At 43.5% G+C, this 24959-nt stretch overlaps 1 protein-coding gene across 1 annotated transcript in view; it reads right to left on the reverse strand.

Annotated features, from left to right (window-relative positions):
* Window positions 1-19987: 19987 nt before the first annotated feature.
* The window catches only part of PLEKHG2 (pleckstrin homology and RhoGEF domain containing G2), a 170652-nt gene continuing 165680 nt past the window's right edge, over window positions 19988-24959 (reverse strand). Inside the window, exon 20 of the mRNA XM_082263484.1 lies at window positions 19988-23030. Within this exon, the coding sequence (XP_082119610.1) occupies window positions 20545-23030 (2486 nt within the window). The 3' untranslated portion in view covers window positions 19988-20544. The remainder of the gene's footprint in view (window positions 23031-24959) is intronic.

Below are 24959 nucleotides of genomic sequence, written 5' to 3' on the forward strand. Positions count from 1 at the left end.
GGAGTGTAAATTGTGCTTGCTTAAAATCCCCACCAAGCAAGTTTGTTTGGTGGGGGGTGCATCATCTTCATGCACCTAAATTGTTTGTATATTTGTACAGCAGAGTAATGTATAGCTATATTTTTCCACATAATTTATTTGTACATTTGTTCCTTCCCTTTTCCCCCTTTTCCAGGTTTGTGGGATACTCCTGAGTTTTTGGCTGAAGTTTTTGATAGGAGACGGCTGTCTGGGAGTCAGTGGGGACATGACTCAGTTTGGTATGGGGTGGATGTAGCACCCTACAAGGTTGGTGCTAGGTAAAGTGTAGTAGGCCTTGTCTGCTTATCAGCAGGGCCATGATTTTCAGCTGGGCTGTCATGGTTCCCAGGTCTGGTTGTTGAGACTGGGGAGTCTCCCCACTGTGCTCAATGAGGGCTCTCATTGGGCAGTGGAGGAATCCCAGCCAATGGCACACCCAGGCTTGTATCTACCCCAGAAAGGCAGATTCTGCCGCACAGCATTCTGGGATTGGGTATAAGTTTGAGGGGAGCACATGATACAGCGTCTTTGGCGGGAAGCAGAGTCCCAGGAGGGAGGGTACGGCTTTCTCTCCTCCTGTCAAGAGGAATCGGGTGTCCCAGGCAGCTTGCCTGAGGGGACAGAGGGCTGAGCTGAGCTGCAGAGAGGATCCGGTGTGCTGAGGACCAGTGGAGCTGAGAGGGGACGAGTTTCAGGAAAGCATTCCCAGTTGTGAGCACTGCAAACTGCCCCTAGGGGTCTGCCTAGTGAGAGGGGACCACTCCGGAGAAGGTCAGAGGGACCCGGGAGCTAGCTAGCCGGTGCAGGAGCAAAGGAAAGGGGGTGCCAGTGTTGACCCTGAAGAGTAAAGGGGGTGCCAGTGGTTGGGTCCTGAAGTATTCAGTGTACAGTTGAAGTGTATAGTTTGCAGTGTACAGTGTTGAGAGTTGCAACAGCAACAGTGTTACTAAAGGCTACCTCAGTCAGGAAGGACTAGAGGGAGCAGTTTGAGCTAACCAGAGTGTCAGAAGTCAGTTTTAGGACAGTGCAAGCAAGTCAGTGATTTCAAGCGCCAGCCGGCATCAAGTCCGCGCTGAAAGGCATTTTTTCTCAAGTGTCCCAATTTTTACCTAGTTGAGCCAGAGGAGTATCCCACTCATTCCCTTCTCCCATCCTTATATCAAATAAACAAAACAAACCAAAGATGCCAGACTGTTCTTTGACTCAGATCTCCCACTTGGGAAATCAGTTTAAATGTGCTGTTGGTGTTACCGGTGACCATGGCAGACCCACGTCAGGCCCAATGCCTTGAAATATTGCTACACAGGTGATTTGATTAATAGTGCGTGATCTATAAAGGTGCCATTATGTAGTCCACAGATATATAAATGAAATTATAAATAATATGCTAAAGTGCTGAAAATGGGTGACCCTTAGTGCGTGGTCTATATATAGCTTACTGAAACAAATTGTGCAATACAAGCAGTGCAAAAGTGTCAATGCCTATGATCACATGAAAACAGTATTTCTGACACTCCTAAAAAGCCCATAGAAAAATACAGTGCTTGTTCAAATTCCGTGACAGTGTTAGTGGTATTCACAGTTCTTAAATGAAGTGCATAAATCCAATTGGGGTCCTTCCCCGTGGTCTTCTAGTGATTGCAGGTATACAACAATGGCTAAAGTGACTCGTGCCTTTTCCTTTCCTTAGTGCATAGAAGGCTCGTGCAAGGTGCTATCCCCCTATGGTCATGCACTCACCGCATCTCCTTACCCCTGCAGGGGTACACATCCTTATGGATGGATGTCCTGGTCTCCCCGGCTTTATCCTAATGCCTCCTATGGTTTCACAGCTCCCAACATAGAAAAATAGTAGAGAACTCCCATTGTGTAGCTTTTACAATATTTTATTTCTTTTTTATTTATTTATTTTTTACATTTTATTTCTAATAGTAAATATCCACTCACAGTGTAGTAATCGCTGTTTAGAACGGATGTCTGGGTCCATCCCGGACATCCGTACTGAACAGCGATTACTACACTGTGAGTGGATATTTTCTATTAGAAATAAAATATTGTAAATACTACACAATGGGAGTTCTCTTCTATTTTTCCATGTTGGGAGCCGTGAATCCATAGGAGGCATTAGGATAAAGCTGGGGAGACCAGGACATCCTTACTGCAGATAAGGCTGTGTACCCCTGCAGGGGTAAGGAGATGTGGTGAGTGCATGACCATAGGGGGATAGCACCTTGCACGAGCCTTCTATGCACTAAGGAAAGGAAAAGGCACAAGTCACTTTAGCCATTGTTGTATACCAACGGGGAAGGACCCCAACTGGATTTATGCACTTCATTTAACCACTTAAGCCCCGGAAGATTTTACCCCCATTCCGACCAGGGGGTATTTTGCGATTCGGCACTGCGTGACTTTAACGGACAATTGCGCGGCCGTGCGACGCTGTACCTAAACGAATTTGGCGTCCTTTTTTTCCCCACAAACAGAGCTTTCTTTTGGTGGTATTTGATCACCTGTGCGATTTTTTGATCACGCGCTATAAACAAAAAAAGAGCGTCAATTTTGCAAAAATAGCAATATTTTTCACATTTTTTTATATGAAATTCCCCAAAAAAAAAATTTAAAAATCAAAATTTTTTTACTTTTTCGGCCAATTTGTTTTATGCTACCTATGTTTGGTAAAAAAAATCGCAAAAAGCGTATTTTGATTGGTTTGCGCAAAAGTTATCGCGTTTACTAACAAAGGGAAAGATTTCTGTCATTTTTGTTGTTTTTTTTTTTAACGTGTAATGGCGGCGATCTGCGATTTTTTTTGCGGTACTGCGACATTGGGGCGGACAGATCGGACCCTTGACTGACATTTTTGACACTTTTGGGGTTACCAGTGACATTTCTACAGTAATCAGTGCTATATATATGCACTGTTACTGTAAAAATACACTGGTAGTGAAGGGGTTAACTTTATTTGGGAGGGAGGGGCTGTGTGTATCCCTAGGGGCGTGCTTTCTACTGTGATTGGCTGGGGCTTGAGCTGTATGGACACTGATCAACGGATCTACATACTAGATCCGAGTGATCAGTATCCTAACAGCAAGGAGAATGACAGGTGGCTTGTTTACACAAGCTGCCTGACATTCTCCCTCTCCCCCGCCGATCGCCGAGTGACCGGCGGACATCGGGTCCGCCGGTCACACGCGCGGGGGGGGTCCGTGACCACGCGGGAGCGGGAGCGCGCGCTCGCTCCCTAGACCCTCACAAGCTAGTGACGTAGCCCTACGTCACTTTGCCTGTGAGGGGCTGACTGCCGACGTAGATTGGCGTTAGGCAGTCGGCAAGTGGTTAAGAACTGTGAATACCACTAAAACTGTCACGGAATTTGAACAAGCACTGTATATTTCTATGGACTTTTTAGTGTAGCAGGTTTTCCAGGCATTGAGCCTGATGTGGGTCTGCCATCGTTACCGGTTACCTCTCCAGCCCATGTGAGCTGCGGCCCTGGGTGTGAGAACTGACACATTGACAACTCCGGCATCTTTGTTTTATTGTATTTAAGGGGATGGGAGAAGGGAATGAGTGGGATACTCCTTTAGGCTCAACTAAGTACAACTTGGGATGCTAGCCAGCGCTCACTGATGCTTAAAACACACTGTAACTTGAAAGAAGTGCTGAATTCTCGACTTTAAGTCCAGAAGACTCAGGACTGTAAAGTATTGAACTACTGACGCTGCTGCACTGCAGTCATTGACTACTCCCTCCAGCCTTGCACTGGCTTGAGGTAGCCTGTTGTGAATTCCTGTATGGCCGCAACTCTCAACTGGTACTCTGTGCAATTCAGGGCCCGAACTGCAGGTGCCCCCTTTACACTTTTAGCTCTTCAGGGTCCACTGACTATGTACCCCCCTCTGTCACTTCAGGGTCCTCAACCTGGGTACCCCCTTTACAGCTAGCTGACACTGTATCCCCGAACCTCTTCCGGAATGGTCTCCTCTAAAACTTCAGACCCCCAGGGGCAATCCTCAGTACTCACGACCTGTGCAGGCTTTCCTGGGACTGGACCCCTCTCGCTCTCCGCAGGTTCTCGGCACACCAGATCCCCTCAGCTCAACTCAGCACTCTCTGGATTCTCAGGCGACACCCCGAGATATCCTCTTCCTCAGACAGTAGGAGAGACAGCCGTTCTCTCTCTCCTGGTACTATGCTCCTGCCAAAGACACCCAGTCACGCACTTCCCACAAACTTATACCCTCTCCCAGAATCCTTTGCGCCATAATCTGCCTTCTGGGGTAGTTACAAGTCTGAATGTGTCCCTTGATTGGGTTTCCTCCACTGCCCTATGAGAAGCCTCTCACAGAGCCAGTGGGGAGACTCCCCTCTCAGCAGGCACACCTGGAAGCCATGACACCCTAGCAAAAATAAATCATGGCCCTGCTGTTAGGCAGACAAGGCCCACTATACATTTACCTAGCACCTACCTGTAGGGTGCTACACCAGGAGTGTCAGAAATACTGTTTTCATGTGATCATATGCATTGACACTTTTGCACCGCTTGTATTGCACAATTTGTCTCAGTAAGCTGTATATAGACCACACTCTAAGGGTCACTCATTTTCAGCACTTTAGTATATTATTCATAATTTCATTTATTTATCTGTGGACTACATAATGGCACCTTTATAGATCACGCACTATTAATCAAATCACCTGTATAAGTGTTTAACCACTTTACCTCTGCTCACAGTAATATTACTGCGGCAGAGTGGCTCGTTATCGTCTGACGACGTAGTACTACGTCGTCAGACACTCCCCTTCTGCTCTTACCCGATCGTCGGGGATCGAGTCTGGAGATCCGCCCGCTGTGTTTAAACACAGCGGGCGGATCTCCATAGTGACAGGGAGTGACAGATTGGACTGTTCAGCATAGCTGAACATGCGATCTGTCCTTGTGTCACTCAGTCACCTCCCCCCACACACGTCAGTAAGCACCAGGCATACATTAACCCCTCCCTCTCCAATAAAATTAACCCCTTCCCTGCCAGTGTCATTTTTACAGTAACAATGCATATTTATAGCACTGATTACTGCAGTAATGTCACTGGTACCCCCAAAAGTGTCAAAAATGTCAGTCAAGGGTCCGATCTGTCCGCCGCAATGTCGCAGTCCCGCAAAAAAAATCGCAGATCGCCGCCATTGCGCGTTAAAAAAAAAAACACCAAAAATGACAGAAATCTTTCCCTTTGTTAGTAAACACAATAACTTTTGCGCAAACCGATAAAAATACGCTTATTGTAATTTTTTTTACCAAACATATGTAGCATAAAACAAATTGGCGAAAAATTTTTTAAAAAATTGGTTTTTACATCTTTTTTGGGGGGAATTTCATATAAAAAAATATTAAAAATATTGTTATTTTTTCAAAATAAACGCTCTTTTTTTGTTTATAGCGCAAAAAGTAAAAATCGCACAGGTGATCAAATACCACCAAAAGAAAGCTCTGTTTGTGGGAAAAAAAGGACGTAAATTTCGTTTGGGTACGGCGTCGCACAACCGCGCAATTGTCAGTTGAAGTCGCACAGCGCCGAATCGCAAAAAGTGGCCTGGACGGAAGACAGCAAAATCCTCCGGTGGTAAAGTGGTTAATAAATACTACATATTCTAGTATTTGCACACCACTCCCTCTAGTGGTGGGAAAGGAATACAAGCAATGGTTGTCTGCATATAAATTTATTTATTGCACTCTGGCACTTTTGCACTGAATATTTAGTATTGATCTATTGATTGTTTATATTTTTGGATTATTATTGAGTTCATAAGTTACAAAACACACCAGGAAAACACTCAGCACTTTATAGGCACATATAAAATATTCTCTATATTAATTTTTGACATATAGAGGAGCGCCTACCCCATACTCTTTTATATACTATCTAGATTATCTAGTAGGAAATATAGGGGTGGCAGCAAACTCCCAGGATCTCTCCTTTTAACACACTGTGGCACAATTTCTTTATATATATATCAATAAAAAACATCACATATATTATCCAGTGCGCAGGATATTTTTTGATACTTTTTCTATGGGAATGTTTGCCCATTCTTCCAGAAGCACATTTGTGAGGTCAGGCGCTGATGTTGGACGAGAAGGCCTGGCTCACAGTCTCCACAATTCATTCCAAAGGTGTTCTATCGGGTCGATGTCAGGACTCCACCCCAAACTCGCTCATCCATGTCTTTATGGACCTTGCTTTGTGTACTGGTCCAAATCATTTGGTGGAGGGGGATTATGGTGTGGGGTTGTTTTTCAGGGATTGGGCATGACCCCCTAGATCCAGTTAAGGGAACTCTTAAGGCATCAGCATACCAAGACATTTTGGACATTTTCATGCTCCCAAATTTGTGGGAACGGTTTGGGGATGGCTCTTCCTGCTCCAACATGACTGCGCACCACTAATGGTGGCCATGCACAGTGGGGAAGATTTATTAACCACTTTAGGACTGAGCCTATTTTTGACACTTTTTGTTTACAAGTTAAAATCAGTATTTTTTGCTAGAAAACTACTTAGAAGCCCCAAACATTATATATATATATATATATATATATATATATATATATACATATATATATATATATATATATATATATATTTTTTTTTTTTTAGCAAAGACTCGGAAGAATAAAATGGTGGTCATTGCAAAAATTTGTTTCACGAGGTATTTGCGCAGCGGTCTTTCAAACGCCATTTTTTTTTAAAAAAAATTATGAAAAATCACATTTCACTGCATTTAAAAAAAACTAAACAGTAAAGTTAGCCCATTTTTTGTATATTGTGAAAGATGATGTCACGCCAAGTAAACAGATACCCAAAATGTTACGGTTTAAAATTGCACACACCTGTGGGATGGCGACAAACTACGGTCAATAAAAATCTCCATAGGCGACGCTTTCAAATTTTTTAACGGTTCCCAGTTTAGAGTTTGAGTGTAGCTCTTTTTTTTAAATTATTGCTCATGCTCTGGCGATCGCGGTGATACCTCACATGTGTGGTTTGAACAGCGTTTTCATTTGCAGCGCGACTTCAGTATACGAGCTCACGGCGACGGGCGCGACTAAAAAAAATTTTTCTTTCCTATTTTTTTTCTTTTTTTTTTTCAATTTTAACACAGGTTTTTAAAATTAAAAAAATCTGATCGCTTTTATTGCTGTCACAAGCAATGTAAACATCCCTTGTAAAAGCAATATGCAGTGACAGGTACTCTTTATGGAGGGATCGAGGGTCTTAAAGACCCTAAACCCCTCCACTACACTTCCATGTATTCAAAATGCCGAAAACTGCATTTTTGAATACACTCACTTTTTGAAACTGCCGCCTTTAGCAGTCGAGTAACCCAGGTGTGACGTCATGGACGCCGCCTCCAGGTTACGTCATCGGAGACCCGATCGAAGCCGCATCTCCCCCAGTGTGATAAAACAGAATGATTGATGTCTGGTTTGACAGTTGAATTGGACATCGATTGAGCAAGACAAAAATGGCATGGCCAAGTGATAGCGACAGATAGTGAAGACTGATCAACCCAAGCTAATCAGTTGTGGTGGAAAAAAAAATAGATTGTATAGGATCGGTCAACTGCATTTTTCTCACAGATGTGAATCACTGCAATCTTCATGTAAGGGTGTGAAAAAATGCCATCGATCTACCCTGTGTAATCAGTTTTCTTCTGCCACATTTTATTGACATGGGTCACTGTCCCATGCAGAATCTTTGCTGCATGGACCAACACCTGTTGGTTCCAGGACATCATAAACACCTAGCGGTGCGTTAATCTTGTAGGACTTAGGACTTGCGTACAGTACAACGTTGTAGGGAATGGCACTGGTGTCTAAGGGCTCATTCACATGGGCACTCCGATCACATCCGCCTGTCAGTTTTTTAGGCGGATCTGATCGGATGCCCCATTCAGCCCTATGGAGCAGCGGATGTCAGCGGTGACATGTCCGCTGACACCCGCTGCCATCCGCATCCGTTCCTGTCCGTGAAATCCGGACGGATGGAAACCCTATTTTCCATCCGTCCTGGGGATCGGATCGGATGAGAGCGGACAGGCTGTCATCCGCCGGCTCAGCGGGGATCGCGGATCGATCCCCGCTGAGCAGCACGGATACGCCTACGGAGGCGGACCGTGTGAAAGAGCCCTTAACAACAACACCACTCACTGCTGAAGAGACCCAGTTCATTACGTCACCAAACAAAAGACAGCTACAAAATTACATATGGGGTGTTGAATGCACTGCCCAAAATATTATAGCCAATGAACTAGTATTTACTGAAAGAGATCTCAACAATAGTAGCCTTCATAATTTCTATAATGTCTTGGGTACTCCAACAGTGAGATTCAGATTCAGAATACTTTATTGATCCCAAAGGCAAATTGTTGGTAAGATCTTCCTTCTTCAAGATTACCCCTCTGTCTCCAAATTATTTAGCAATGGAATTGTAAAAAAAAAAAAAAGGCTCAGAGTGGAAAATACTAGGACTGTACATGGTAACCAATCAGCTTCTAGCTTTCATTTTCAATGCATAACCCGAACAAGTTAAAGTTATAAACCGCTGCATGTTTTCTTACTTGCAAGGCTTAGGCATAATGTGCTAGTATGCATGGAATACTAACACATTATATAAAACTTACCTGAAAACGAAACCTTCCAGTGATGCTATGTCTTCCATCTTCACCCATCTCACTTCCAGATTCGCTGATTCCGTCTCTGTGACTGGCCGGAGCCACGATGACGTCACTCCCACGCACACTCGCAGGAGCCGCCTGTCACGGCACAGGGCTTTGAAGGAACGGCTCGGGTTGCCAACTTGCCATTCCTTCAGAGTGCATGCGCCAGAGATGTCACTAGAGGCATGTACAGTAAATATCTCCTAAAAGGTGCATGTTTAGGAGATATTTACACTACCTATAGGTAAGCCTTATCATAGGCTTACCTATAGGAAAAATTTAAAGATGGAAGTTTACTTCCTCTTTAAAGCTGGAAGCTGATTGGTTATGCACAGCAGCTCCAGATGCTGTCCTTACCAGTTTTAGTAAATTTCCCCTAAAGTGCCTGGCCATTATCATTGCACCCAGTACCATCCTGTGACTATGTACTTCTCAGGACTTAAAAGTAAGTGAGCTAAAGGTATCTGAGGACTCTTATTTCTTTGCAGCATTCTTCATTAAAGAGTAAAGAGTTTTCGAAAAAATGAGTCAGCAGGTACAAAACTGTAGCTGTAAAACTGTAAAATACCACCTATCTGCCCAGCGATCCTGCACTGTTTTCACCCAGGCCAATTTTTTGCCGGTCTTCAGGTCTACGGTACCAGCATTTTAACTGTGGGAAGCCGGCTGTGACTCTTTGTGCCTTCACAACTTGCTTACCACTAGGCATGCGTGAGCTGTATTGCGCTTTGTGAATGGTCCCGCAGCCTCTTGGGACCTGTGACACAGAAGGTTGTGGGCGGGGGAGGGGAACTGCCGGAGGTATTGCCTAGGCCAGGGGTCTCCAAACTTTTCACTTCGGGGTCACATTGTGCATGTTTCACATAAAATCAGTTATTTATAAATGAATCTGTTGCAGAACAGAATTGGACAGGATGCCAACAGTAGAGCTGGATTGTGCACCTGTATCTGTAAACTTCCAGTGTGCACAGGACCATCACACATACACTTCCATACATTTGGTCCCCATCAGACCCCCCGCTGCATATTTGTGTCCTCATCAGAGCCCCCCCCTGCATGTTTGTGTCCCCATCAGAGCAGTGGCGTAGCGTGGGTTGCCAGCACCCGGGGCAAGGCAAGTAATTTGCGCCCCCTAACCCGCGGGATTTTAGCACTCGAGTCTCTCACAAACCCTTACCCCCTAAGCACATGTATTGTTTGTTATGAAAATACTGATGTAATTAAAGTAAAATGCATCTAAATACAAGTTTATTTTCAAACACTTTATTGAGTGCAAACATGCATTACACATTCTCCAAATTTTCAGCAGGTCTATGAATACAAATCTACAAATGTAGTAACCTAGCATGGGCCATGCTATTATATGTCGTCTCACAACCATCGTAAACGACAAAAAATATCAAGAACAAAAACTAAACATCAAAATGGAACCATACCCTGGAGATGATCCAAGACTGGGCTAGATGGAGCCTGCTCTAAAGGTGGATCTATGGGGACCCTGGCCTGCGCTAAAGGGAATCTATGGGGATCCTGCTCTAAAGGGGGGATCTATGGCATAGATCCCCTTTAGAGCAGGGTCCCTATTGATCCCCCTTTAGAGCAGGCCAGGGCAGGTCCCCCATATAGATTCCCCTTACAGCAGGCCAGGGTGAGGTGAGGTCCCATGCCCCATATAGATCACCCCCTTTACAGTAGGCCAGGGTGAGGGGGATCTATATGGGGGACCCCGGACCTCACCTCACCCTGGCCTGCTGTAAGGGGGAGATCTATATGGGGGACGGGACCTCTCCTCACCCTGGCCTGCTGTAAGGGGGTATCTATATGGGGGACCTCTCCTCACCCTGGCCTGCTGTAAGAGGGGATCTATATGGGGGACCTCACCTCACCCTGGCCTGCTGTTAGGGGTGATCTATATGGGGGACCTCACCTCACCCTGGCCTGCTTTAAGGGGGATCTATATGGGGGACGGGACCTCACCTCACCCTGGCCTGCTGTAAGGGGGGAGATCTATATGGGGGACGGGACGTCACCTCACCCTGGCCTGCTGTAAGGGGGATCTATATGGGGGACCTGGTCCCGATTAGACCCCTCCTGCACATTTGTGTCCCCATCAAACCCCCACTGCACATTTGTGTCCCCATTAAAGCCCCCCTGCATATTTCTGTCCCCATAAGAACCCCCTGCATATTTTTCGCCCCCTTCAGTGCCCCCCAACATAGCCCCCCCTGCACACACTCTGTGTCCCCATCAGACCCATGCCATACATTTGTGTCCCCATCAGACCCCCCTGCATATTTGTGTCCCCTTCAGTGCCCCCCCCCCCCCCAACATAGCCTCCTCCACACACTGTGTCCCTATCAGACCCCTGCCACACATTTGTGTCCCCATCAGACCCCCCCACGCACATTTGAGTCCCCATCAAACCCCCCTCACATATTTGTGTTCCCATCAGAGCCCCCCTGCATGTTTGTGTCCCCATAAAAAACTCCCTGTATATTTGTGTCCCCTCAGAGCCCCCTGACACATTTGTGTCACCATCAGAGCGCCCCCACGTACTGTGTCCCCATCAGACCCCTCCTGCACATTTGTGTCCCCATCAAACCCCTCCACACATTTGTGTCCTCATCAGTGCCCCCTCACATATTTGTGTCCCCATTAGAGCCCCCCTGCATATTTGTGTCCCCATAAGAGCCCCCTGCATATTTGTGTCCCCATCAGAGACACCCTAATTATTTGTGTCACCGTCAGAGCCCCCCCCCCCCATTAATTTCTTTCCCCATCAGAGCTCCCACCGCACATTTATGTCCCCATCAGAGACCTCTGCACAATTGTGTCCCCCTTAGAGTGCCTTCTTCCACATTTGTGTCCCTCATCAGAGCCACCTTTCCACATTTGTGTCCCCATCAGAGAACCCCCTTCTCCCCCCAACAGCACCAGCAGCCATGTTTGTGTCTTACTTCCATCTGTGTCTGGCTTCAGTGCTGTTCTTCTGCACCTCCCAGCTCTGGCCCAGCTGTTACACAGACGCATTGTAAGCAGAATTACAGCTGTAAAGGACTGATACTAACAGTGAAGTGGGAGGTGCAGCCGGTCCTAGCAATCAACAACTTAGTGAGGCGTCGGGCTGGGCAGGCATTGTCGGGCTGCGAGACCTACACTGTATATTAACAAAGGTGAGTATGCAGCGCAGTTCCTGCTACCTGACATAGCTTGAGCAGAAACCGACCCTGCAGTCAGTCTGACGACTCAAGCTGTGGGCCAGAAAAACATCCCAGTGGGTCAGATGTGGATGTGGCAGAGCCCCTGAACAGCAGTAAATCATAAAATTGAACTAAACCCATTGAAAAAACAGTTGCATTCCTGGAATGCGGGGATTGCTAACTGTCACATTTGCTTGTGCCCTCAATCAAACTGTCAAACCATCAAATAGTTGGAGTCATAACTGATCACATGTGCAGCACCATGGCAGTTGCAGATTAAACAGAAGCAGCTTCCTTGGCTGTAAAGGATAGGAGGGTTTAATTCAACTTTAAGGCTGTCAGCAGATCGGCCTCTACAATCTCGGTAGTTCCTAAAAATGGAGAGCAACTGAGCATGTGCAGAGCAGGGTGAGACAGTGTATTACTGGACTTTAAACAGTATAGACACTTATTTTTAATGTTTTACATATCTACAGGGCTTTTTTTCAGCAGGAACCCGGGGGAACGCAGTCCCGGCACCTCCAGTGCTTAATGTACATATAAGCAAGGGGTGTTGGGTGTATTGGAGGGTCTCTTGGTGCTGACTGCTTGGGGATCTATTGTCACTGGCAAGGATCTGTTATTGTGTGAGGGTCTATTGTTGCTGCTAGTGGATCTATTGTTGCTGGGGGGACTTATGTTGTTGGTAGGGATCTCCAGTTGAGGTAGAGGTTGGCTGATCTATTGATACTGGTTGCTGGGAGAGCCGTTGTTGCTACTGGAGGGGGTCTAATGTTGCTGGGGTGGATCTTTTGCTGCTGGTGAGGTATTTTGTTGTGCGTGGGAGGTGGGTAGGGGGTGGAACCAAGGGACAGTGCTCAGAGGTGGGTAGTGGGTGGAAACAAAGGGTGACTCAGAAGGGGGGAGTTCCTGCACCCATTCTTCAGGAAAAAAAGCCCTGCATATCTATGCCTGCAAAAGGGGCTAGCCTGATGTGATCTGGCAGGACTTAATTTTCTGACTAAAGTTCCACTTTAAACTAAAACAATAAATCCCTACAACTGCACATTACTGTGTGAATAATACAAGCAATGATGTTTTGAAATGAATAAAAAACACATTCTAGTAAGTTTTTTTTTTTTTTATTGACAATACAAAAGATTACATAAAAATATTGTACAGGTATAGAAAATGAGCCACAGGTTATCAGGATTAATAATTGCTCAAATCTATATACACAACTGACTTACCTCCCAAGTTTATATTACACCGCCCAGTATAAATATCATGGGGTGTCAATGTGTTCTGTGACCTCAGTGCACCCTAAATGTAGATTCCAATAGCACAGTATATGTACACCACCCTTAGGAATGGGTGATGGAATAGTGCTACGTACCATTCTGTGTTGAGTTTCTTTATGATTTGTAAGATGAAAACAGACTAGGGTAAAATATATACTGTACTTCCAAATAAAAATGTAGATTTCTTATGGACAGATTGGGAAATCTATGACACTGACTGGAGAACATTGGGAAAAATATGGAATACATTGTACTTGGGTAACTGTAGTGTATCTAGCCAATATTTAAACTGGCAGGGTTAAAGACAGGGTTATAGTTTAAAGTGTATTTCAACCTTTTGGGATAAAACATACTTAGTCATAAATATGAAATTCATAAATGAACATACATAAGAAACTCTATTTTCTAGACTATCTTTTTACCGACGGTGGATCAAATATCCTGTTAACTGAATGGCAGCTTTAAACAAAGATCTTGTACCTAGGCTGAGAATAATAGGAAAAATAAAATCCTACCTGTGCTGAGAAATGAGCCATCAACAAGGTAAATGGGTTTGCTATGATAAGGGTTTGCAGCTTGATCAGCTCTAAGGCTTCATGTACACAAGCTTACATTTACCGCAGCTGCGGGAAAACGCAAAATGGGGCAAAATCACATTTATTTGTTGTCCCTCGGCCAGCGGTCAAAACTTTCCTATCCTGAACGCAATTTTTCCACGTTCAGGAGAGGGAGGTTGAAGCTCACCTAAACAGGGCAGCTCCTAAACTCTGCTAAAAGCCTATGTGTACATTGAAACATAGGCTTTTATGGAACTGAGTTTAGGAGCTTTGGCAAAAAAATGCCAAAAGCTCCAAAAAATCAAGTTTAGGAGCTGCCAGTGTAGGCTAGTGTACTTGAAGCCTAAAGCCTCGTACACAGGCAATGATTATCCATTGTTGTTGTGTTGGTTGAAATGTGCTCTAGACTGCACACAAATTTTCTCGACCAACAAAAACCAACTTCAGAAGTGATGTCATGTGCTGGTTTACTTTCCGTGTGTTTTTTTTTTTTCACTGAGCATGCCCAGTCTTGCTCATCAGATTTTTGTCTGCCGAAATCTGTACTGACTGACGGAAAATCGGCCGTTCTGTTGACGGCCAAAAAAAATTGTATAGCCTGCACACCAGATTTTGTTTGGCCGAAAAGTCGGAGTCGGTTGTTGGAAGCATCATACTAACAAGCCGACAATCGGCCGGACGGACGTTGGCCGAAAATTTACGGCCAACAATCGTTGCGTGTGTGTACGAGGCATTAGGCTGCATGGACACTACAGCTCCTAAACTTGAGTTTAGGAGCTTTTGGTGTTTTTTTGCCAAAGTTCCTAAACTCAACTTCTTAAAAGCCATTGTGTCCATGTACACATAGGCTTCTAGCAGAGTTTAGTAGCTGCCGCATTTAGGTGAGCTTCAACCTCCCTCCCTGAACGTAGAAGAATCGCTTTCAGGATAGTAACACTTTGACCGCCACAAAACACGGCAAAATCGCAGCGCAGTTTTGCCGCGTTTTCCCACGGCTGGCGGTCATAATAGGCTATGTGTACATGAAGCCTTACAGTAATGAGCTATAATAAGTTTCAGAAATTCATAATCTTCCAAGGTTGTGTTGGCTCCATCCAAAATATCACCAACAAACTGAGAGTACTAAATGATGATAGGGCACCACCACTGCTTTCCAACAATAAGGAACAATATATATGTGTATTTTAAAAATAAAGAGGATAGTGCTGTAACGTATAGCAGCCAATCTGTTATCTACTGTTCTAGCTACAGCAAGCTGAACTCTGACTGGTAGCAATATGTAACTTTGCACATTATTTATGGACTGCCTAGCTTTAGAAGCTTTTTATGTAGGTTAGGTGTATTATTGTTACACCAGGAAGAAAGGTGAAACATTCATCTTTGAATTCACATTCTGCAACCAAATCACAGTATGGCTCACATACATAAATCCTACAAACATCTCCAATCTCCTGACTTTCAAACAACTTTCTAATCTTCACCTCACTGAAAACACTTTTATTCACACAATCTTATTACAGCCATAGATGGAGACAACTATCAAAATGTTTCCATGTTTAAGAAAAAATGGAAATGAAATAAATCCTTTAAACTTAGTATATGGCATCTGTGAAATGTTGAAAATTGTAAATTGGCTATAGGCATGAGATGACCTTTATGTCTATGAACACTAGCAGAAGATCGCAGGTGGCCAGTTGACCAATCTTAATTGAATTAGCAGCTAGCGATGGTTTTCCCCCTTAAATTAAGCCAGCCTGGAGGTGTATTGCAGCACTTCCCCCTTCTGGTGCCATGGCATAATCTTTCACTATGTAACCAAAAGTATGAGGTTAGCTGACCATCATATATGAGCTTGGTAGATTTCACATTCCAAAACCATGGACAATAATATGGAGTTGCTGCATCACCCTTTGCATCTATAACAGCCTTCACTCTTCTGGGAAGATTTTCTGTATGTTTTTCAAGTGCATCTGTGGGAATTTGTGCCCATTCAACCATAGGAGAATTTGTAAGGTCAATTAATAATGTTGAATGAAAGGATTTGGCTCACAACTGGGGTTTCAATTCATCCCAGAGTTGTTTTGGAGGTTTGAAGCCAAGGCTCTGTGCAAGTCATTCAAGTTCCTCCATACCAAACTTATCAAATCATGTCTTCATGGAGCTGGCCTTGTGTACAGTGGACTAGTTATGCTAGAACAGTAAAGAACCTTCCCCAAACTATTGCTACAAGGTTGGAAGCGCAAAATTGTCTAAAGTGTCTTTGTTGTAGTATCCTTTACTAGAAATACTTGTTTTGAAGGGTGTACACATACTTTTAGCCATATAGCATGCATGTTCAGGCCATCTGATCATTTGCATCTATGCACTATCCTGTGAAGAAACTTGTATAAAGTTGGATCATGCCTTCATATTTATTATCTAAGGTCACCTCAAAATAACCATAAGCTTTGCTTATATAAATCAAAGCAGCAGGTTCACGTTATTCTAACCTCCGCAGCTGCTTATATTTACTTTTGTTTTTGTCCCTCTGTTCTTACCTAAATGGGGTGTACCAGTACTGGGGCGAGGGCTGGTAATATGTCAACTTGTTATTTAAGTGCTTGTAATAGAGTATTGGTCAAAAACTGGCAGAGTATGCCAGGAAAGTGTAGTTCCAACACGATCATAAGGCACGGGCCTCCGAACTTTGTATAAGGTTTGAATTTAATTAGTATTGAGCGAGTATCTATGTTTCTCCTTTAAAAGAAGGATCCTAAAATCCTGGATAAAATTACTGTGATATACTATAACCATTAATAATTAAAAAAACAATGATTTTTTTCATGTAGGCTTCCAAATGCAACGTGCCCCCCTCCCCTTTACACCTCACTCTCTCTAATTATCTTTGGGTAAAAAAAAGCTACCTAAAGCCCCTTTTATTTACCCAAATTTGTGGTCACATAATGCACCAGGTGCTGTGTATTCTACATCAGTGGTCCTCAACTCTGGTCCTCTGGGCCCACTAACAGGCCAGATTTTAAGTATTACCTTGGGGAGATGCAGACTAGAATACTGCAATCACTGAGCAGCAAATGATATCACCTGTGATGTAATTTAGTTATCTTGCAAACCTGGCCTGTTAGCGGGCCCTGAGGACCAGGGTTGAGGACCACTGCTCTACATTACTCACTGCAGAATATAAAGATCCTTCTTGGGGTGCCCATGTCACTGCCAGGGTGGCCTGGACACTTCTCACTGGCTGTACAGTAACAGGGTTCTCTTATGCTCCAGAAGACTTCAGTGACGGGATAAAATCATCTGGGGAGAACCAGTCAATGGAGGGCACACACTGCAGCACTGGATCATTGGTCTCTTCTCCTCGAAGAAGCACCATTGAGGGACGTGATTCAGTTAAAAAAGTGAATGGGTGGGAGGGGAGAGGGAAAGAAGAGGTACACAATATTTGCCTAGAGATGGGCTTTAAATGTAGCTACCATCTGACTGGATTGTTGAAATGAGCAAGCCAGCATAAGAAGTAGTGTTCATAGTACTCTAGTTCATAGCAACCAATGTAATTGCCACATTAACCAACCTGACTAACCTAACATCTTATTGGGATGCTTGCAGTTTGCATATCATCACTGCTCATTTGCCATCGTCTTTAATATAGGTTCAGTTATGTTATGTTAAGTGCTACATGCATTCTGTAAATATAAGATGGGTTTTATTGATACTTATTAGGATTACTGCCAAAGTGCTTTCATGTATTTGACCAAGGCCATCTGATTGTCTTGTAGTATTTGTTTAGTAATGAGTTTGTAAATCCTTAAATGAATTTTCAATATATTTCTGAATAAGATCTCTCATTAAAAAGATAACATATCTTGATATGCTTAAAAGAACCTTAATTTCTTTGATTATCACCGTATTGCTGGACCATAATAAAGAAAACTGATCAATTTTAAAGGCCATCAGTTTTAGGCCTAATGTACCATGGACATTATACAAACGCCAGTAGCATTACCTGTAGAAATCTGTAGCTGTAGGATGAGTCTTGCAGCGTTTTTGCAGTAGCGTTTTTCAGTGTTTTTATCTGTAGCATTTTTAAGCAAAACTATACTCCCACAAAAGCTTGGGGCTCACAAATGCTGATAAACGCCACATTGCCACATATTTAAGCATTTTTAGGCTTTTATCAGAGTTAGAATGTTTTTACAGCTCAAAAACTCCTCTTAAAACCTACTAGTTCTGGGGGCTATTTTCCAGCCAGAAAAATGCTGATACCAGCCTATATGTCTATAGACACAAAGGATAACATGCTGGGGAGTTTACTGGTTGTAGAACGCCTGAAGCCAAAAACAGCAGCTGTAAAAACGTCCAGTGTGCATTAGGCCTGGTTAGAATATTACTAGCAGTATTGTGGTAACAGATAATCTAATTTTGCAAATAATCAGTTACAATTAATTAGTTCAGTTTGTTGATAACTTTTTTAAGGAAAGATTAAAGTGTATGTATAGCCAAAACCTTTTTGGATAGGGTAGGGAAGGGTAAAACACCAGTCAAGCTTTTACTGATATTTGTTTCCCTGCTGGGGAAATTAACCCTGGTGACCACTGTCACAGAGACAGAAAGAGAGACCGAAAGCAATGAGAAATTCAACATTTTACAGTTGTCTCCAGAACAGTAGTGAAGAATTTATCTTTCGATGGGGACTCTTGTTCTGGTAACAAATGTCTAAGAAGGTTCATCTTACATCCTGTTGCATCCTCATAACAGGAACAGGAAATAAAGGGACATTTTTCGACAGGACAAAAACAGCAAAAAATTGATTTTTTTTAACCTTTTCCCAGTTTAAAGCGGTAGTATCCCGCTTTTTGCCACTTTTACCTACAGGTAAGCCTATAATAAGGCTTACCTGTAGGTACAAATAATATCTCCTAAACCGGCACGGTTTAGGAGATATTTGGAGTGCATGCAGCCGCTCACACGAGAGGCGCATGCGCTCTGAAGGTCCGGGGGGACCTTCAGTTTTGTTTGCCGGGAGCTTGCCGGAGGAGTGACGTCATCGCGGCTCCGGGCCAATCATCGCGCCGGAGCCGTCTCTTCCGGCCAATCACAACGCCGGAGCCGCCGAAGCCGGAAGAGACGGCGAGGGATCATGGCAGCGCCCGCAGCGATGTCCGGGGGTCCGTGTCGGGGCTTCGTTCTAAGGTAAGTTACACATAATGGGCTAGTATGCGATGCATACTAGCTCATTATGCCTTTGTCTTGCAGGTTTTTTTTTTTTTTTTTTTTTTTTTTTAGGGTTTAAAACCGCTTTAACCAAAACTAAAAAGAAAAGTTTTGACTATACATACACTTTAAACTCAGAAGTTGGCATTACGTCAAATAGGCACTAATAAAGTACACAAATTTGTATGCTAAATTACCAACACTTGCACAAATAAATATAATATTTGACATGAATATGCAAACTGTGTTTTTCCCAAAGGAGATACCAAAATGGCAACTAATAATTTCCTTCAGTTGGAAGCAGTGTGGTCAAAAAAGGTCACTCTCTGCTATGCCACTTTCATTTTAACCATATTTTGCTGTGTTAAGTCCCAAACTGTACATATCTATATGGGAATTTTACCATCATCTCTTCTATACAAGAAGCTTGTAACTTGTGTTTAATTGCCATTTAGGCTTCATTCTAATGAGAAATATGGGAATCAACTCTGACTGGCAAAAAGGACAACTGCCATTAAATAATGATCAGATAAAGGAGAGCTGTCACTATGAAGGAGCCATTCGCTTCAATGAATCAGATTAATTATACCTTTAATACTAATGTGGAAATGTTAGCAGTATTGGTGTATTAGGCCAACCTCTAGGAGTTCTTCCCAATAGGAAGTACAGGCCCCTTTGGGGTCACCAGAGGGATCTGTACTTCGGATGGTATATATCCATACTCAGGTTGGTTCACAGTAGAGGTTTTGTCATTTAGAAGGAGGAGTGGATGGATTTCAAAGGACAGACTTCTTCTGGTCCACAGTTTTTAATAATACAGATGCTTCCCCAATGGCTTAATAACCATTAAATAAGAGAATCTTCAAACTCTACCTGTAGTGATAACAAAAATGCATTAGAAGGAACCATGGCCAATTTGGAGAGGCTAGCGCCTTCTTTTTTTGCTGAATCCTTCAGTGCAGGGTGTGCTTGACATGGGGGATGAATACAAGAGACAGGAAAAGAGTGGTAAAGGTTGTGATGGCAGTACACGACCAATTAAATTTCATCAAACACTGTTCTGCAAAAGTTGCCTATCATATCATTGTCCTGTATGACAACACAGATGTGGTAAAGCCCAAGCCTATTTCATCACGGCCTCAATCTGAAGCCTTAAGTCCTCAACTGAAGCGGATGGAGTTTTTTGTATTGTATTGTATTTTTTCTTTTTTTTTTTACAGTTGATCAAACTATGTTTTTTTTTTTTTTCAGTATATCTTACATTAGAAATACATTGACCGTTGTGTCTTTGGTGCAAATTGTTCATGGTAAGTGCAATATCAATGAACCTATAACTACTGAAATTTTGGCTAACAATTCTGGTGTTGGCCATATTGGCACATTGTCATCGAGTTCAACATAGAAAAAAGTGCACTTGGACATACTGCTGTGTCTTATCTTTGGCATATATTATTGTTCTGTTCTGAGAATTCTTTTTTTCAACTTTAAATTCTCAGTTTACAGCAAAGTTTGGAAAGGTGGCATTGACATATGCATCTCGCCCACATTTTCTCCTACAATTCACAGATTCATTTTATTTTCTAAGGTGCTTCCATTAATGTTGATCTTCCGCGAGGTGGGATATTCTGATGCTTGCAACAAAGGGTGTGTAAGACTCACCTGAGCATTGCTGAAAGAGGCTATTCTACCACTACCACCTATCTGTATGTTAACAGTGGTGGAGTAACTTGCCTTTAAAGTGGTTTTGTCCTTTGTGTCAGCACAGTCCCATTTCTCCATGCTCTCACATGGTTTTACTGTTTCATTATGTTCTGTGGTTGGAGAATGTGAGGGTGCTAACATTAGTGGAGATGCAATTTTGGAGAATAAATTTGGTGCTTCATCCAGAGACTGGCATTGTCTAAATGGAATTGGTGACCTCAGATCATACTTCTTTTCATGAGTGATAGATTTCTGTGTCTTGAAGGGTCCATACTTTGTGCGCAGCTCCCGAACATCAGGCCAGTGAATGCTGGTTAGCTCGTGAGTACTAATCCCAGGGCTAAGTGGACCCCCTTCTGAAGCCAGACATGGGGGTGATTTGTTTGCACACCAGAATTTGCTTTCTTCGCTTGGTCCAGTTGTTGGACTAAATGCACTTGGGCTGACAGGATGATCTGCACCAGTGGGTACATTGTTTCCACAAGATTTTCTAGTATGGAATGAGAATCCAGGTGACCATGGTTGAGCAGGGGGACTTGTACAAGTTGGAGTAGAGTTGGCTGAGGAAGAAGAAGACCTCTCCAGGCTACTAAACGAAAGAGGAGTAAATGCACAAGCTCTGCTGCCAGAGAAAGAAGGTATGCGGGAAGGCTTTGGACCCTTTGCATTTTGATTAGGGGGAGGAGAAAACATTCTAGAACGTAGTGTTAGTGGTGATTGGACCCGTGAATTTGGTTCAGAAGCTGTGGATGTTGGAGTTTGTTTCATAGATGTAGGGCAAGGGACTGCTATAAGGACAGCAGAACCTGGGTATATACAGACCGGTCCATCTAATACTTTATCTCCATGGATTGACTTCTGAGTGGCAGAATGATGAAGGAATGGCTTAGGACCACCTTCTTGTGTTGGTACAGCTTGTGTGATTTTGGAGTCAAATTGATTCATGTCTCCCTCCTTCTTGCCATCCACCCATGCTTTGCTTGTGGTGCCTCTAGGTTTCGTATCACTCAAAGGTAGCCCCGAATATAATGAATTTCTATATGGTGATGGACTACGAACAGAACATTGAAACCTTGTAAGTGAAGGCTGTGTTTCTGTGTCTGCACTTCTAGCTTTTGTCATCGGACTTCTCTTGGTAAATGACGGTTGAGACTGTGGAACATTCTTGGACAAGGCCACTGCTCTTGATAATTTTCTCTGCAAAGTTGTCGGGGAGAAGAGTCCAGGATTTGCCACAACTTTCTGCTGTTTTTTAATATGTGGCTGCAGCATCCCTTGGAATTCTTTGGCAGTTGAAGTATTACTCTTGAAGGATGAGGATCGAGTTGCCATACTTAATTTCTTTGTACTGTTTGCATTTTGCTGAGACGGAATAGAAGTTGTAGAGTCAAGCTGAAGCCTTTGCATGACATCCATAACAGCTGGAGAGATGCCTCTGCTTCTTGGAACCCTTGATTCAGATGGCTTGCTACCAGATGCATCATAGGAGCCAACAAAACTGCCATCAGAGTTTGAATGGGAGCCATTTTCCAGAACTTCTATAGGTGACTGGAATGTGTTAATTTCTTTTCTTAAACAATTTGGCAAAGTTGCACAATTACTATTTATTGGCTCGGGTAGGCTTGATTCTTGTGTGCTATCACGGGCAATGACTTCCGGTACATCAGGAAGCTCTGTTATGTTTGAGACCTCAACATTCTTCTGGTGCATATCAGAGCTTTCTCCTAATATTCTCACTGTAGTGGGTTCCTTAGGAGATATCTCACAATTACTTGATGTTATTAATTCAAGTTCCCCTGCTCCTCCTAATTTCTGATCATCTGTGGTATCACTTTCTGGTTCACCATGAATTGTCTTTTGGCCTTCAGACAACCTGAGTTTTTCAGATTTATTAATTTCTAAAATACTGGTTTCTTCATGGTCTGTACATTCAACACAAGTTTCAGTTAATCTTTCATGTTCTGAAGGACATGATTTCAATTCAGAAAAGTCATTTTCTATGACATGCTCTAGCAGACAAACAGGTGGTGGCACTAGTTCAGGAACAAAATCATCAATGGATAGTGGTCCCTCTATAGGTCTGAATGCATTAACAGAGTACTCTTGCATTTCCTTTGTTTCTTTAGGTAATGTTTCTTCTAGTTCAATGACTGCTAGATGTTTATCTGCTGACTTTGAGAGCGGTGCCTGTTCCTTTAATGGTAGCTGAACCATTAGAGACTCCTCCAGTTTGCTCAGATCTGAAGAATTCTCACGAACTGCAGGAAGGAAAAGACCATTTTCTTGAACACAATTAATGTGAAGTAAAGTTTCTCGGATCGTTAGATGCCCATACATCTGAGGTTCTAGGAGACAAAAAAAAAACAAAAAACATATTAAGATTGGTGAAATATTATGGCTGGGAAAGACTCTTGCGAGGCAGCTAAAACCAATTGCAGCGTGTTCCTAAAGTGTATGTAAACTCATTTTTATTTTTTCGGGATAGAGTATGGAAATATTAAATCCTCTGTCAGACAGGCTTTTATCCAGAATTTCAGAGGTTTCTCTAGAACAGGAGTTGAGGGGAAATCTTCTTAGGGAGATACCTGTTCCAGTGACAACTGTTTAAAAGGTAATATTTCCTCTCATGGAGAGATTTCTTCTCACTTTCTGTTTTGTTCCTTGGAAAAGGGAAGAAAAAGGAAAGTGCCCCCAAGGGACATATGGACATATACAGCATGACATATATACAGTATCTTACAAAAGTGAGTATACCCCTAACATTTTCATGTGACAACACTGAAGAAATTACACGTTGCTTCAATGTAAAGTAGTTAGTGTACAGCTTGTATAACAGTTTAAATTTGTGGTCCTCTGAAAATAACTCAACACGCAGCCATTAATGTCTAAACCGCTGGCAACAAATGTGCAAATTGGGCCCAATTAGCCATTTTCCCTCCCCGTGTCATGTAACTCGTTAGTGTTACAAGGTCTTAGGTGTGAATGGGGAGCAGGTGTGTTAATTTTGGTGTTATCGCTCTGACTCTCTCATACTGGTTACTGGAAGTTCAACATGGCACCTCATGGCAAAGAACTCTCTGATGATCCGAAAAAAATAATTGTTCCTCTACATAAAGATGACCTAGGCTATAAGAAGATTGCCAAGACCCTGAAACTAAGCTGCAGCACGGTACCCAAGACCATACAGCAATTTAACAGGACAAGTTCCACTCAGAACAGGCCTCGCCATGGTCGACCAAAGAAGATGAGTGCACATGCTCAGCGTCATATCCAGAGGTTGTCTTTGGGACATAGACATATGAGTTCTGCAAGCAGTGCTGCAGAGGTTTAAGGGGTCAGCCTGTCAGTGCTCAGACCATATGCCGCACACTGCATCAAATTGGTCTGCATGGCTGTTGTCCCAGAAGGAAGCCTCTTCTAAAGATGATGCACAAGAAAGCCCACAAACAGTTTGCTGGAGACTAAGGACTTGGATTACTGGAACAATGTCCTGTGGTCTGATGAGCCCAAGATAAACCTATTTGGTTCAGATGGTGTCAAGCGTGTGTGGCAACAACCAGGTGAGGAGTACAAAGACAAGTGTGTCTTGCCTACAGTCAAGCATGGTGGTGGGAGTGTTATGGTCTGGGGCTGCATGAGTGCTGTCGGCACTGGGGAGCTACAGTTCATTGAGGAAACCATGAATGCCAACATGTACTGTGACATACTGAAGCAGAGCATGATCCCCTCTCTTTGGAGACTGGGCCACAGGGCAGTATTCCAACATGATACCAACCCCAAACACACCTCCAAGACGGCCACTGCCTTGCTAAAGAAGCTGAGGATAAAGGTGATGGACTGGCCAAGCTTGTCTCTAGACCTAAACCCTATTGAGCATCTGTGTCAGGAAAGGAATAACCATTCAGCAACAATAGAACGCTGGAGGCAGATCAGGTGTGTCACCACGCCCATCTCCCCAGCCCTGGCCCTATATAAAGCACTCTCTGGCTGTGCTTCAGTGCTGGTTTATCATCAGCTCTAGTACCTGTGACCTGTTTGTTTATCTGCGCTCCTGCTTTTGACCCGGCTTGCTCCTTGACCCATCTGCACTTCTCCTTGTTTGACCCCGGCTTGCCTGACGACTCTTTGCCTGAACCATACCTCTGCTGGATATTCTGTGTACCTACCTCGGCCTGGATTCAACGGACTCTCTCCTTGTCTTACCCCTCTGTACCTCCATTTCCTCGGACTGATTCACTGTGTATGACCCTCGGCCTGGCATTAACCTTTTGTCT

Source organism: Pelophylax lessonae (genome assembly GCF_965119305.1).
Source record: "Pelophylax lessonae genome assembly, chromosome: 7".
NCBI lineage: Eukaryota > Metazoa > Chordata > Amphibia > Anura > Ranidae > Pelophylax > Pelophylax lessonae.